The sequence below is a fragment of the Condylostylus longicornis genome, unplaced genomic scaffold (genome assembly GCF_029603195.1).
Source record: "Condylostylus longicornis isolate FDR11 unplaced genomic scaffold, ASM2960319v2 ptg000154l, whole genome shotgun sequence".
NCBI lineage: Eukaryota > Metazoa > Arthropoda > Insecta > Diptera > Dolichopodidae > Condylostylus > Condylostylus longicornis.
In genome coordinates this window covers 167,110-184,154 of record NW_026578122.1, presented here as the reverse complement: position 1 = coordinate 184,154, position 17,045 = coordinate 167,110, and the positions used below count along the sequence as shown (strand labels likewise).

At 30.2% G+C, this 17,045-nt stretch overlaps 1 protein-coding gene across 1 annotated transcript; it reads right to left on the bottom strand.

Moving 5' to 3' along the window:
* Window positions 1-8,383: 8,383 nt before the first annotated feature.
* Window positions 8,384-9,978, bottom strand: LOC129615947 (uncharacterized). Its single transcript, XM_055531386.1, has 3 exons — window positions 9,849-9,978; window positions 9,031-9,474; window positions 8,384-8,919 (listed from the first exon to the last, which is right to left on the bottom strand). Exons 1-3 carry the CDS (start codon window positions 9,976-9,978, stop codon window positions 8,384-8,386), a joined length of 1,110 nt encoding a protein of 369 aa, XP_055387361.1.
* Between the last annotated feature and the right edge of the window lie 7,067 nt (window positions 9,979-17,045).

Genomic DNA, 17,045 nt, shown 5'->3' with positions numbered 1-17,045 from the left:
TACATCATTAAATACATCAATATATTGTTAATACATTTTAGTTTCAGCGAAAAGTAACCAAATATATTCTGATATTGTTGATATAAGATCTTTGGCTAAAGAAATTAGGGCAAATAGGTCTGTTAATGAAAGAGGTGAAAAGGCAAACTGATTGAAAATAAAAAGTGCGCCAAAAAGAAAATCCAAATATTATACTATAGATACAACTACTTTCATAACTTTTGATAAGATTGATATTACTGCTCTTAATCAAAAGCTCTAAATCGAAACATAAAAAATCTTGTATGCCGGAAACACTTAATGCGTTGTATAGTTTAGAAATATCTATAAGCTGTGTAGAAAGGATTATTGCCTGAGCATCATGCATGGCATCAAAGTTTACCAACAAATAATAAGAAGAATGATACAGCACGTGAGCCTGGTTATGAATCTGATTTAGAATAATGGTTCTGAACAAATGTCGATTTATCGAAAATACCGCAATTTAACAAATTTTGAAATTACTTAATAAAAGTATAATTTTTTTTTTAGGTGTATGAAAAGAAAACTTCCTTTTATTCGGAATAAAATACTTTTTATTTTTGCTAATATATTTCATGCGCTACATACGCACTTTATCAATTAATTAATATTATCAATTAATTAAAATTATTTTGTTTTTATTGTAATAATAAAAATTTTGGAAAAAATTATATTTACATATGTATATACATACGTATATACTTATTTGCTAAAGTGAAATACTTTTAATTTATTTTATTATATAAAATTTTTTAATTTATACTTGAATTTATTATTTTTTCTTAAACTTTGATAAATATAATAAATGAAGGAATTAATACTTGACTTGATAATTTTTCTTAAATAAAGTTTCATAATTCGAGATAAAAATTAAGTAAACATAAACTTACTTGTTATTATTTTACTCTTAATATTAACTTAAATAATAATATTACTTTGTTGATATTTTTATTTATAATTTGGCTCTAGCTCTTGAAAATATTTCTAGCCCTTGAAATAATTTCCATTAGGAAATTACCAGGGTACAAAACTGTATAACGCATTGAAAGTTGACAAATATATCCAGGCAAAAATGACTATCTATCAAAAAACCCCCGTGTTTTTTAAAGGAAATCCTACATAGAAAATTATTTTTTCAAAGTACTTTTTCTGAAGTATTAAAACCAATAAGTACCATTCCAGTACCTTCCTATTATCCAAATTTTTTTTCAACTTGAACTATGCAAAAATTTTAAATGCCAATTACTCAAAAGTAACTTTTTTCACTAGGTCACCTCTGCCCGAATATCGACGATCTAGTCTTTCAAATCGGATAGAAGGTTACGGGGAAAATTTATGAAATAAAGGAAAAACATTAAAAGAACAAAAGAAAAGAAGAAAACTTAAAGTGAATTGAAGTAAAAAAATTAGAACTTTTATATAACTTTTAAATAAGGAACACTGCTCTGTAGTAAATTGGTGTTACAATAGACTATAGACAAAAGTCCTGATGCGATATAGCTACTAATAGTGTTAAAAATTAAAAATATTTAAACTCATCAAAATTGCTATGTTTAGGTTCTTTTTATACCCGTACGAATGGCTAAGAAAAAATGGTCTTAGATATACACTCAAGTGTATGTTTTTGATCAGTGTTAAATTCTGAGTTGATTTAGCTTTGTCTCTCCGTCCGTCCGTCCCAACGATAACTCAAAAATCTAATTGAGGTAAGTACACCAAATTTTCACAAATGGTTTATTGTAGTAAGTGCCAGAATTCTATTTATTTTGGGTAGCTGCCATACAATTTCAAAATTCATTTGGCTATATCTCCGAAACTATAAAAGCCGTAGTATTGAAATTTTACACAAACGGATATATTAGTAGGGCCAATGTGTCTAATAAAAGTTTTTGAAATAACTTGGCACCTTCTGGTACATGCCATACAACTTCAAAAGTTATTTGGCTATATCTCAGAAACAATAAAAGCTATAGTATTGAAATTTCACACAAGCAAATATATTAGTAGGGCCAATGTGTTTGATAAAAGTCGTTGACATTGCTTTGCTCCTTCTAGTAGCTGTCGCACAACTTCAATAGTAGTTTGGCACACACAGTATTTTGAAAAACACAGTACTGAAATTTTGCATAAATTAATATGGTAATACTATGGTTGTATAGTCAGCTTTGGCATATTTATGCGCACATGGGATAACAAATTCGTACGGGTATCACAGAGTTGACACGGTCAACTCTATTTTTTTTCGTTTTATTATTAAAAGTGAGGTTTAAAAAGAGGTGGTGCTCAATTGCAAAAAAAATGTTGCAAAATAATTAAGACAATTGAAAATTGATTATTACATTTAAAATTGACTATTACATTGCAGAAAAAAGAACAAACAATCTTAATCCTTACAAAAAATTGAAAAAAACAAAGAAAATTTTTAACAAAATTTTTTTTGGAATCTGGTAGGGTAAAACGGTTTCGGTATAGGTTCGCGTTTCGCTTTACTGCAGATTAGTAAGTAGCTAGCTAATCGGGAAAAAATGTAATTTCAAAAATTTTCATTCATCAAAAATATCTTTTCCAATTTTTTACAATTTTCTTTGGTTGAGATTTTTTATAAATCATTATAAACGAAAATTAAAATAAATCAATATTTTATAGACATTTTTTGATGGGTGCAACAATATTATTTTTTTAAAAGGATTTTTTAAAATTATTTTAAGACGGATTTATTATATATTTTAATCAGTTCATCCCGGCCGGTGGGGATGCGAAATGACCACAGTAGGAATGCTGCTTTGCACAAGGCCAAAAGACTAGGAGAAATGAAATCCGAAATAAAATTAAATCAACACAATGAACAAAACAAAAGGATTTTATACCCCAGGTGGTAATCCAGTAAATCTAAAAAATCCACACTCTTCGGAGGATGGTCTCACGGATTCGGTTGTGACCACTTATTGCATCAAACTACTACTACCGACCCTTTTAAAAGAAAACCTCGGGTCATGCGGACACCACCATGTGGTAAAAGCAAAGAAAATATGTCCAAAGGCGACAAACAGAAAAATACCAATATGGGTGCAGTTAATGAAATAAGAGATCAGAAACCTGATAACTGCCACTTAAATATAAGAATAAGTGAACTAGAAGCGCTTTGTAAAGAATTAAAAAAAGAAATCCAGTATCTCAGAGAATAATAAGCTAATAAGCTAAGCAGAAAATAATAAGCTGAAATTGGAATCAACCAATGTTAATACAACAAAAGAAATAAATACGGAAAAAATTGCGTTAAACAAAGTGGAATACTGCATAGACGAGCAGGATCTGGCTCGGGAAACAGATTGGATTTTCAAGAGAAAAAGCGAAAAACGAAGAGCAGATATGTCACCTGAAATAAGTCCTGAGGACAACGTGAGCAAAATAAAAAAATCAGTGCAAATAAATGCACTACAAGAGGGATCAAACACTACAAGAAAGATCAAACCCCCTCCTGTTATATTAAACAATGCGGTGAAATATCCAAAAATAAAAAAGATGCTGAAAGAAATAAACTTTAGGTCAACATGATGAATAATAATCAACTTTAAATCAATGTTGATCAAGAACAAAATTACATAGAATTAACGAAAAAAACAAATGAATCTAAAGTTTTGTATGCCACATACGAAAATAAAATGACAAGTCCTATCAAGGTATTAAAAATGAACTGAAGATATTAAAAATGAACTAACAAAGAGGGGTTTTAAATTAATGGAAGTCGTTAATAAAATAAAAAAGCAGAATAAAGAGAATAAGATCAGTATGATCCGACTTCCTCTCGTCATGTTAATGTTTGAAAATTCAGAGGACATAAATAAAATTTACAAAATTGATGTACTTCAGTACATGAAGATTAAAACTAAATCACTAAGGAGAAATAATTTAGTTCCTCAGTGCAGAAGGTGTCAGAGATATGAGCACATACAGAGGTTTTGCCAGCGTCTGGCTCAATGTGTCAAGTGTGCTGGATCCCATTTGACGATAAAATGTACTGAGCAAAAAATCGAAGCTCCAAAGTGTGCAAATTACTCTGAGGTACATCCTGCGAATTACAGTGGTTGTGTAGTCACAAAGGAATTACCAAAAAGAAAAAGTAAATTTACAAAACAGAAACAAATATAAACAACACGAAAAAATACTCCCAAAACTCCAAAAAACCCCGAAAACAACTACAATGAGTAAAAAAGTGCAGGGAATACAATATGGCCAAGTGGCGAGAGGTGAAACTTATAACCATACCAAAGAACAAAGAAATTTGAAAAGACTACCTCAAAGACCTGCGGAAGGCAATATAAATATAATGAAAATGATGCAAAATATGACAAAAACTATGATCGAATTCTCATTGAGATTGAACAGATTAGAAGACAAGCACGACCCGGAACACAAATGAAGTTCTTAATAAGAAGCGTATATTAGAAATATTCCTAAGAACCCAAAATATTGATATAATATGTTTAGTAACGGAAACACATTTAAAACAGGAGGCAAACATAAAAATAAATGGTTACATGAAATACTAGTCTTGTGTGCTTGCATTGCAAACCTTGCAAGTATGATGCCTGTAGTTTTGAAATTGTGTTCCATTCTGCGGCTGAGATATTTTAAGTTTACTTTATTTCTTCAAAAACACACCCATAATATACATATAGATATGTTTTTTCCTGATAAATAATAAGATAAAACTTAAAACTTAAAATAAAAAAGTTCTGAGAAATAATTACCCAAAAATACATAATTAAACAAATAATTAGTTCCTTTGAAATCTAATACCTTTTGAGTAATTTATTTTAAAACTTCACTTTGAGTTATGTCGCATAAAATCGTAAAATACCTTTTACAATAAACACTTTAAGCCATAAATTATTGTTTATTATAAAGTACAATTCATGCACGTATGTATTTGAAGTTTATAATACATGCGAATAAAACGCGTGACTGTAGAATGAGTATTGGTGTTAACTCTACGATAATTACGGTGTTAACTCTAATATAACTAACGTATATAGGGTAATACGTATTGCATACGATTTGTATGCGTATTTTTGACATTTTTGGGCACCAAACTTTGTTAAAACATTTTCATACAAGTCTTTTACATGATTGCATATGAATGCTGTATCGATTACTTTCCGATTGTACCTTAGTATAATTGATTATACCTTTGTAGCAAATTGCAAAAAGAATACATATATATATAAGTAAATGTGTATATAATCGTACATGCTATAAAACTATATGTAGATATTATTAATTTTTTGTTTTCTTGTTATAACTCACACTTATAGAATTAAACTTATTTCCAATATACATATATGCTATCCAAAATTATAAAAACATTACCCCCATAAGATGTAATATCATTTTGTAAAAAAATGGACCAAAACATCTTTGGCAAAACTCTACCTAATGCCTAGAGGCAAAACTCTACCTAATGCCTTTTGTCCCATGTCTCTAGCCCTTCTAGAAGTACCCGTACTTTTTACCACCTGAGAAGTAGCTATATATATATAATGTAAAATATGATGGTTTTTGATGAGTTATACGAAATATGAATAAAATATAGAATTATTAAGCGAAGTTCAAGGTACTGCGTAGCCTAGTGGTTAGCGTGGTAGTCTCATAGCCAGAAGGTTATTGGATCAATGCTTGCCTGGATGTCGTCGTATTTTTATTTTTTTGCATTATTTTAAAATTTTTTTTTTATTTTGTTTAAATTTTGTGTTTTATTTTTTTTTAATATATAACAGATAAATGTTATATAAAAGTTTAAAGAAAATTTCCAAAAAAATATTCTTATAATAGTTTGGAAAAATTCGCAAAAATTTTAAGTACATAAATATGTATGTATGTATATTTTTTTTAAAGCTTCCTGAGTAATTTTTTCAAGCTTTCTATATGAATTTAATAATATTCAAAACTGTAGAATATATAGAAATAAATTTTAAACGCATAATTATTAAATCATGGGAGTAAACTTACAAAAATTAATTTTTCAAATAAAGAATAGGTTTAGTCAAAAACAAAATAATAATTTATGTATGTAAAAATATATGTATGTATGAATATATGAATATATGTGTGTATATATATATATGAATGGATTAGAATTGAAGATTTTAAAATTTTTCGTTCCAACATATGAACGTATGTACATATGAATGTATTAGAATCGAAAATTAAAAAAGAAATAAAAACAAAATAATAATTTATGTATGTAAAAATATATGTATGTATGTATATATGAATACATGTGTGTATGCATATATGAATGGATTAGAATTGAAGGTTTTAAAATTTTTCGTTCCAACATATGAACGTATGTACATATGAATGTATTAGAATTGAAAATTTTGAAATTTTGCTGTTTAAAAATTAGAAATAAAATTATTAACACAAACACACGATATTATGAATGTATACCTAGTTTTTTTAAAACTGCGGGTGAACATATTGAAATAAATTTCTCAAATAAAGAAAAGGTTTAGGTTAAAATAAAATAATAATTGTATTCAAATATATATATGTACATATGAATGTAATATTTTTAAATAAAGAAAAGGTTTAGGCAAAAACAAAATAATAATTTTATTCAAATATATGTATGTATATATAAATGTATTAAAATTTAGCATTTTACAGTTTTCCGTTTGGAACAATAAAAATAAAATTCTAACTACATACGTACATACATATATTTTTTTAAAGCTTGCTGACGAAACGTAATGTTCAAAACAATAACAAATGAAATATTAATATTCAGATGTCACAAAACATCTGATGTCTGATAAAAGCTGACATTTATTTACGTTAAGATTAATTCGTTTATCCGCAACAAAAATATGTGAGATCATTATATTTTCAAATATTATTTATTTCTCGGTTTGTGTTTCTAATAATAAAAATAACGTAAAACGTATCATTTATTTCTTGGTTTGTGTTTCTAATTATAAAAAGTATAAAAGAAAAACGTGCTTTTGTTATACAAAAATTTTTTCAGAAAATCTTAAAATAGAGCTATTTCGGGGCTAAAAAGTTCCAATGTCAGATTTTTCTGGTACCCTAGAGGCAAAACTCTACCTAATGCCTTTTGTCCCATGTCTCTAGCCCTTCTAGAAGTACCCGTACTTTTTATGCCTTTTGTCCCATGTCTCTAGCCCTTCTAGAAGTACCCGTACTTTTTACCACCTGAGAAGTAGCTATATATATATAATAAAGCGGCGCATCCTAATAATGAATCAAAAGATGGTTGCGCTATTTTGATAAGGAGTAATATAAAACATAATGAAACATAATGAATAATATAAAGCAAGCGCAATTTAAAGAGAAAGTAAAAAAAAAAAGAGAAAACGAAAAATAAAATTCAAACAATAATAAATTCAATATGTTATTTTGATATTTAAATTAAGAGTAAAATGAGATAAAACTAAAATTTAATGTTACTTTGTAATGATAATAGTAATGCAAGAGAAAAAAAAAAACAAAGTAAACACACTAAAATTAATAATTACAGTAAACTCTTTTTGAATTTAACCAAGATTTGTATTTGAATGCATCGCGTATTTATTTATATACAATATCTTTTTTAGGGCCTCCTTCAGTTTTGGTTTCGTCATGGATTTCAAATTATGATCTAAATTATTTTATAGTTTGATTGCTTGGTATAATGATATATGAGTCCCATATCTACAGGTATTCTTTTTATCAAAATGTAATAGATTTTGACTTCTTGTATTAACTCGATGAAGATCTTTTCTTTTTTAAAGATTTTTTATGGCCCTATTTTGAATAATTTGTATCTCCTTGATAGTTGTTTTAGGTGCCGTAACCCACAGCTTGGCTCCGTAACTAACATGACTATGAAATATTGCATAATACACTGATTTTTTTTTCTATTTGGAAGAAACGAACTTATTTTGTAAAAGATTCCAGCAACTGAAGACAACTTTTTACTGAGATAGTCAATGTGAGTTTTCCAATTTATTTCATTATCCAACCGGATTCCAAGATATTTAAAATTATCAACTTGTTGTAAACTTTCATTTTCAATCTTTATATTCAGTTTAGGGGCCGTTGCAGCAACAATTAAATATTTAGTTTTGTTTCGATTCACTGTCAATTTTTGAGTTTTCATCCATTCATTTACCTTATCTATTTCGTGATTTATTCTATTTTGTAGATCTTTGGATTTGTCGGCTTGAAATACCAAACAAATATCATCTGCATAAAGATATATATCAGCTTCAATTCCGATTTTGTTTATACTATCCATATAGACTATAAACAGCAGAGAACCCAAAATGCTGCCTTGAGGTACACCATATTATGTAACCAATTAATTTTCGCTTTTATTGGCACCAATATGTGTAAATTGTTTCCGATTTTGTAGATAAGATGAAAACCATTTGTTAGCCAACCCTTTAATTCCATTACTACGTAATTTCATCAGCAGTATTTTATGATCAACTGTGTCGAAGGCCTTTGACAGATCCATAAATAATAATGAAACCATTTTATTAGCATCTTTTAGGTTTTGAACACGATTGATCATATCACCTACAGCAGTTTCGGTGGTGGATTTGATTCTGTAACCATATTGCGTTTTTGAAAGAATCTTGTTATTTTCGAGAAATCGAGAGACCTGTGTGTATACAACTTTTTCTATAATTTTAGATGTGCCAGGAGTACAAATTGGTCTATAATTATTATAATCACTCTTATCACCAGATTTGAAAATTGAAACAATTCTTCCCAGTTTTAAGGCTTCAGGAAAAGCACCCTCAGCGAGCGATTTATTAATTATTAAAGCAATTGAATCACATAAATACTCATTGCATATTTTAATCAGATTATTCGATAAATTAAGAGAATCTGTTGTTTTTGAGTTTTTTAGCTGTTTAATAATCTTATTTATTTCATTTTTATCAGAAAACTCAAATTCAAACGACAAGTCAGTATAAGACTGAGGGTAAAAAATTTTACTTTCAAAATTTTTTGTCATTGATTCACCAATTCCAGCAAAATGTTTATTTAAATTATTAATTTTTATTTCAGCATCCTGCTCTGACAATCCTTTTAGTAAATCAACACCACTTTTATTACTGACTCTGTTATATAACATATTATTTATGCATTGCCATATTTTCGAGGAATCTGTACAATGTTCTGCAAGCTCTTTTTCAAAATATTTTTGTTTTTTATATCTACGCATGCTTGTAACCTTATTGCGATAATATTTATATTGATGTTCTAAGAATGTATTGGAACTATCACGTGACCATTTTGAAAACCAACCATTTTTAACCTTCACTGCCTCAATAACTTCTTTATCGATCCAGTGCTGGTTATTCTTACGTTTTATATTTGATGATTTGTACGATTCCACGGTCCTTTCTTTAAGTCTTTCAAGCCAATCATCGATGGTGTCTTCACAATTTTTAGTAGTACTTAAAATGAGTTGTTTGTTTATTAACGATTTTCTTATAGAGTACGGGTTAAGAGTTCTATTTATGAGGGTTTTACTGTTTTCGGATGCAATATATTGTTATTAAAAATTTCTGTCAGTATGACATCGTGATCTAATGATTTCATATTTACATGCCATAATTCTATTCTTTCATTTAAATTATTTCTGAAAAAATGATCTATACAAGTGTTAGATAATTTTCTAGTTGTTGAATTTCCATTGCAATTGTAAAAATAATTTGAAGAGATAAAATTTTTATGCTTGCTAACATTATTATTATTAATATCAAATAAATTTAAATTAAAATCACCAGTGATATAAGTATTTTTTTTACAATTGGTATTTCCTATGCAGTTTTGAAATTCATCTAGAAAGTCATTAAATTTGGTTGATATAATGTTTGGTGCTCGATAAACATTGATAATATTAAAATGTGTATCAGGGTTTTCGCTGAAAGAATACATTTTCGTGTAACTTAAGTTTTTATTTATAAAAATGCCACAACTCCACCACTCTTATCTGAACTGCAAGAATATTCAGCATTATAGTTAAACAAGTTACAGAATTGTTTTTCTTCAGATTTTACCCAGGTTTCAGTGATACAAACAACGTCAACTTGGTAATCAAAAGACTTCAATAATGTATTAAAATCATCTATTTTGTTTTTTAAACTTAGAGCATTCAAGTATGAAATTTTTAAGGAGTCAGAGCTTAACAAAATTTCATTAAGTGTGTCATAAAATAGATTTTTTGGGTTAATGAGAAATTGGTTATGTTGATTATTTTGATAGTTCATTTAAAATATCAATATTTTTAACGTGAAAAATTTTGCTGGTTCTGTTCTTGCGAACAAAGATTTTTCCGTCATTAACCCAAGTGAATTAAATTTTTTTGTCTTTTCTCATGTCTCTTGCTTTTTAGCACTTTTCCAAAAAATTTTTTGAAAAAAGTGCTTATTAGTTTCACTCTGTCCGTCCGTCCGTCCGTCCGTCCGTCCGTCCGTCCGTCCGTCCGTCCGTCCGTCCGTCCGTCTGTCCGTGTGTCTGTTTACAAAACTTCTACAACTTTGAAGATAGAAAGCTGAAATTTAATACGTACATAGATCTTCACTAGAAACTTATTTCCGTAGAACAAAATTTTTACCTATCTCCCTCCCTCTAGAAGTTATACCCCCCCAAAACCCTAAAAATGGCCTTTTTTAAATATTTGTTGCAATGAAACCATAAGCATTTTTGAAATTTTGCAAACGCAGAAAGGCAGTGGCTTGCTTCCCCTTGCGCGGTATACTATAGTTCAACTTAAGAAAAACAAAATGGCCGCTCAAATTTACCGTTATTTAAAGTCTTTTTTTTCCAAATTTTTGATCTCGTTTTTCTTCTAGACCCCAGCCTGTAGAAGCTTGAAATTTTAGGAGCTTTTAGATATTAATAAATAGTTCATTTTGTTAGAAGAAATTTTTTTTCCATCTCCACCCCCTCTCAAGTTATCACCTCTTGAAATTCGTAAAATTTGAATTTTTGACACCTTATATTTCCGAAACCGCAAGCTTTTCCAAATTTTTATGAACGCAAGAAGCTAACGGTAAATTCCATGAAATTAAAAAATATAATTATTTTTCTTAACTCACACAATTAACCCTTAAAATCGAGCATTATGTTAACCCCTTTTTATATTAATTTTTGCTTTATTTCAAAGACTGCATATATGCGTCATCCTAAATATATGCAATCCTAGAAATAGTTTTGTATATGAATGAAAACAATTTTAATAGTGTGATAGCTATACATAGACTGTATTTAAAAGCAGAATTTTCACTTGTTGAAGGGAAAAGTGCTACAATACAAACCATTGGTTTGACCCAACTTTATTTGAATAAAAAGCTGTAATAATTTGATAATAATTCATTTATATCTATTGGAGATTTGCTATTATCATTGAATATTTTACCAGAATAAAGGAAAGCTTTATTTTTAACCAGTTCTTTATATATTGAAAGTAAATTTACTTTTGAAGTATTTTGCATAAATTCAATAATTATTGGTGCTGATTGTAAAATGTCATTTGCTCATTCACTTTTTGCTCGTTTTTGCGATATATTTCTTTTATAATATTCGTTGAACAATCAATTTCTAAATTGTTTAACAATTTTGTTGCAATTGAGGTTAGGTTTTCATTTTCATTTTTTGTTACACCATAGACTTTTATACTATTTTTTAATGATGCTTGTATATTATTATGTATCTTAGCATCCAAATGTTTTAGTTTAGATTTAAGTTCATCGATTTCATTGTTGAGTGCTAAGTTCTCCATAGTTAAGTTTTCAGTAATTATTTTGTAATCATTTAAGGATGTTTTTAATGACTTAATTGCATTCTCAAGTGATTCATTTTTCGCAATAATTAAATCCAACTTTTCATTTATTGATTTAGCATTTGTATGATTGTTTTCAATACTTACATCAATTGAGTTTTTATTTTTATTTTGCAAATCACTGGTTGCGGGAACATTAAACACTGAACTGCTTCTTGACCTTTTGGCTGCTAAGATTTAATTTCAGATTTAATTTCATCAAATTTTTGATTGGAGAAACCTGTGCAATTTTTATGGAAGGACTTGTTGCAATTTTCATCGCAAATAATGAAGTTAGTACCAGTCAATTTGATATTTTTACTGCACTTGTTACATACTGATGTTACTTTATTGCTCGCCATTTTATTTTATGATTGGTTTGTTGCTGTACGAATAGAGTTTTATAAACAAAATTTCGATGTTGGTGTACTTTACTGTCCTGCAGGATGTGTTATAAAGAGTGGTTCATTCAAAGATCTCCTGAATCTCCTTAAAGAAAGGCTTATTCTAGGATGTGACAATAATGCCAAACATGTTGATTGGGGTTCTAAATTCACCTCAACAAGAGGTAGAGAGCTAAGAAAAGCTATTAAAGCGATTGGTTGTTACTGCCAATCCACTGGCAGACCAGCATATTGGCCAAATGATAGAAATAAGATACCAGATCTGCTAGACTTCCTTATTGTCAAGAAAATCTCGCCAAATTTCATTAGTTTAGAAGATAACTATGATTTGGATTCGGATCATTCTGCAGTTATATTAAACTTAGCTGAAACAGTTATGAAGCAACAAAATAAGCCCATGTTGATTAATAAATCCACCGTCTGGACTAGTTTTAAAGAAGAGATAGAGAATAAAATAAACTTAAAAATTGAAGTACGAACCCAAGATGATTTGGATCCTGAGGTAGAGAATTTTAATAAAATCATACAAAGCGCTGTCTGGAATAATACAAAACAATATAAGTATAAATCCGTGAGTATGACTTACCCGATAAAAATACTAAATATGATAAGCAAAAAAAGAAGAGCTAGACGCAGATGGCAAAACTCACGAGATCCGGCAGATAAAACTGCACTCAGTTGATTACATTAAATTCACTTAATTACATTAAAAATTTTTTAGCCGAACAAAAAAATAATTATTCTCTATGGAGGACTGTAAAAAATATTAAAAAGCCAATTTTACATGTCCTCCCCTATTAGGCAAATGGGTAGAAAACAAAGATAAGGTTGAAATATTTGCAGATCATCTTGAACAAATTTTTAAGCCAAATTACGTACACTCAAACATAAATATTGCAATGGGAAATGTGAGAGCAGAAAACGTAATCGCTCCATTTGCACAAAGAGAAATAGTGGAAGAAATAAAAAGTTTAAAGTCAAGGGAAGCACCAGGTTATGTTTTAATTATCTTTGAGATACTGAAGCAATTATCAAAAAAGGGTATAACAATGTTGACTTTTTTAATGAATTCTGCACTAAGGTTAAAATATGTGCCTAATGCTTGGAAGGTGGCAGAAGTTATAATGGTACCAAAACCTGGTTAACCTTTAAGTGAGACCAACTTGTAAGTCTTGTAGACCAACTTCCCTGCTACCAATTTTGTCGAAACTTTTTGGGAAGTTATTACTGACAAGAACGGGACCTATAATTGAGAAGAAGTCATTAATTCCCAACCACTAATTTGGGCTTAGATTAGCCCATTCAAGAGTAGAACAGGCTCTGGAGAAAAAGCAAATTTGTGCAACAATTTTTGTAGACGTGGCACAGGTTTTTAACAAGGTTTCACACGAATGATTGATTTATAAGTTAGAAAAATATATATTACCAAAGCAATATGTAGATATTCTTTCTTCTTATTTAACCAACAGATTATTTAGAGTCAAATAGGAGGGGGACTATTCCACACTTAGAGAAGTAAGAGTAGATGTGCCTCAGGGCAGTATTTTGGGCCCAATACTATATCTACTCTTTACAAGAGATGTGCCTCAAATAGAAAACACAATTATGGCTACACATGCTGACAATACTGCAATTATAGCAGTATAGTTGCAGCAGGCAAGCAATAGTTTTGATGCTTGAACCAAGAAATGGAAAATAAAAGGAAATGAAACTAAGTCTGCACAAATAAATTTTACAAATTAAGTTCTTATGAACCCCTACGTGTGAATTTAAATGGGGTAAATATTGCACAGGAAAATGCGGCGAAATATCTAGGAATGACACTGGATGCTAAGCTAAATGGAAAGAACATGTTATAAAGGAAAAGGCAGAATTAGAATTAAAATATAAAGAAATGTATCGTCTCCTAAATCGCAAGTCAAGGTTGCCGATACAGAATATGATCCTGCTCTATAACCAATTATTAAACCGGTTTGGTGGTATGGCATCCAGTTGTGGGGATGTGCCAAACAGATCCATGTCCACTAAAGGGACTAGTATCAGAATATGAGGAGGAGATTTTTGTGGTGAAACACATAACTAACGATTGGTCGCCAGGGAATGGCATGTTAGTAGCATTCATGCTTTCCTCCTTCCTTCGCTGAAAAAAAAAAAAATTTAATCAGTTATAAATGTATAAGTTTTACAATTATTAACTTTTAAAATTTAACGAGGCTTAATCCTTTTTTGGATAAAAGCCGAATATGGGGAATGGATAGCAGATTACATCAAGCAGATTTGAATTTTGATGAAAAGTTTCCTACAATATTGCCGATAAAAGTGCTTTTGTGCGACTGCTTTTAGAAAAAATTCATCAGGAAACTTTACATGGTGATATCTTATGCTCAACTTATGTTCAATGTAATAAATAGAAAGTTTTGGATTATTGGTGCACGAGAACAGATTCGACAGCAACTACATAAATGTATCATTTGCTATCAACGAGGGGCCACAGTTCAAGCACATCTTATATCGAGCTGGTCATAGACCTCAAGAGTGAGAGGTTCACCGTAGGTTACAGGTGATTCAGTAGCAGACGCGGTAAATGTGAGACACTCAAATTATTATAACGGCACCTATTTTCTTGAAGCAAGGAAAGAACTCGGAAGGCAACATAAGTAGTTAAAATAAGATTAAGCACATGGACACGAACATGAAAGAGTAGTTTATAAGTTCAGACCACCCTCACTTTGGCGGGATATGATAGGCTGGTGTTTGATCTACAAAACAACATCTTAAAAGGATACTCGGAAATACAAAATTATGACGAATTTTCAACGGTCCTAACTCAGATTGAAGCTTGTCTAAGCTCTAGATCTCTATCTGAAATTAACAAAAATCCAGACGACTATACGATCTTGACATGTGGGTTAGATTAAAATGAAAATCGATTGAATAGGTGGCAGTTATTGCAAAAATTACATCAAACCTTTTAGACGCGTTAGAGTAAAGAATACATATGCCGATTGCAGCAGCGTCCAAAATGGTCTGGTTTTACTAAAGGTAGGCGTTTCGGTTTACTAAAGGACGGCAAGCGATCACCAAGCTTACTACCAATAAATACGATAGAAAATTATGATGAAACTTAAACAAAATCAATCAAAACCGATTAATCGCATTTTTTTTTTGTTTACCGGGACGAAGGGTGAAAAATCTCGAAAGACACTGCCAGACGAAAAGCAGTAGTGTGGAACTTTAATCCACCCTCCTCAAGATAAATTATAAAACTAACCATTAATTTTGGTCCAACTTTTCTGATTATTTATCAGTTTTTGATCTGGCACAATAGCGTACTAAATACTCATTGTTCCAGATAAAAAACATTAAACTAAGTCGTGAGGTATCGTAGGTTTAAGTCTCCTAACAAAGTTTTGATTGTCAACCAATCGAGCGGTTGTATGTTGATAACGAAGAACGCCTTCCCAAAAGCCATTTAAACTTCGTGTATTCTTCCTCGAGTTGAGCTCTCTTTTTCTTTATATGCTTCTTTTATCTGAGCTTTGCGTCCAGTGTCATTTCCAAGTACTTCGCCGTGTTTGCGAATGGAATTAAGACGCCATTTATCCGAACCGAAAATGAATTCTCAATTTTCCTATTATTGAAATTCACGTTTATTGATTTCACTTCGTTAAGTTTTATACATATTCCACTTTCTAGTCCATTTTGAGATCTCATCATTGGCCTTTTGCAATTTTTGTATAGATTCATTTTAATTTCGTCCTATTGCGATAACTGCTGTATCATCACCAAATGTCGCCTCTGTCACTCCTTCCGGTTCAGGAATATCACACGTGTATAACAAGTATAATATCGGGCCCAATATACTCTCTTGTGGTACGCCCGATCTCATATCCCTAAGGGAAGAGTACTTCTCTTCCTGTTTAACTCGAAATACCCTGTTAGTCCGGTAAGATTCGAGCAGGTTAACATACTGCCTTGGTAGTAATTGCCTAAGTTTTTTTATTAATCCGCAATGCCAAACCTTATCAAAGGCCTTAAAATAAAAAATGTGATAGAACTATTGATTTTTCTTCTAGTGAATTTTCTATTAAGTTAGTTATTCGAAGAATCCGATCCAAGGTTGAGTGATTTTTTCGAAAACAAAATAGATGATTCGGGATAAACTTTTTACTTTCAATTATTGGCTGAAGCTTTCTCAAAAAAAGTTTCTAGCAATTTTGAAATTATCGGCAACAACGAGATTGGTCTATAAAAATTCGCCTCGTCTATAGGTTTGCCAGGTTTGTGCAGCATAATTATCTCTGCAACTTTCCAAATAAAACGCACGTAATTAAACTTTATACACGCATTTATTAGGCGGTTAAGCATCTTTATGCCCTTTTTGAGTAATTTTTTCAAAATATTGGCCGTTTTTAGGGCAAAGTGCGGAGCCTTTTTAGAGTTAAGAGTTCTGATTTCCTCTATAACATTTATTTCCTTGACCATTGGGTGACTACCCTAAGCCCAAAATAAGCAGGTTCCTTCTTTTTCATGCACGCCTTGGTTGTCATGCGGGCATAATATATCGGCCAAATGATCCGCAATCGCAATTAAAAAAAAACTCACGTAATGTACTTTTATCTAATCATATGTAAATGGCACTAAACTTAATGTACAAAAACAAATTTCGTGTTCTAACATCGTACAACCTAATCAAATCTAACTTGCACTATATAACATATAAAAAAAATATTGAAGCACCTGAAATATAAATTCAAAATAAAAGCACCTAATACAAA

Coding starts and splice junctions, on each gene's coding strand:
- LOC129615947 (XM_055531386.1), bottom strand. CDS start 9,978: ATGTATTCTTTCAGCGAAAACCCTGATACACATTTTAATATTATCAAT. Junction 9,475..9,848: donor CTGCATAGGAAATACCAATT/GTAAAAAAAATA, acceptor AAAATTGTGAAG/ACACCATCGATGATTGGCTT. Junction 8,920..9,030: donor AATGACAAAAAATTTTGAAA/GTAAAATTTTTT, acceptor CAAAAACAACAG/ATTCTCTTAATTTATCGAAT.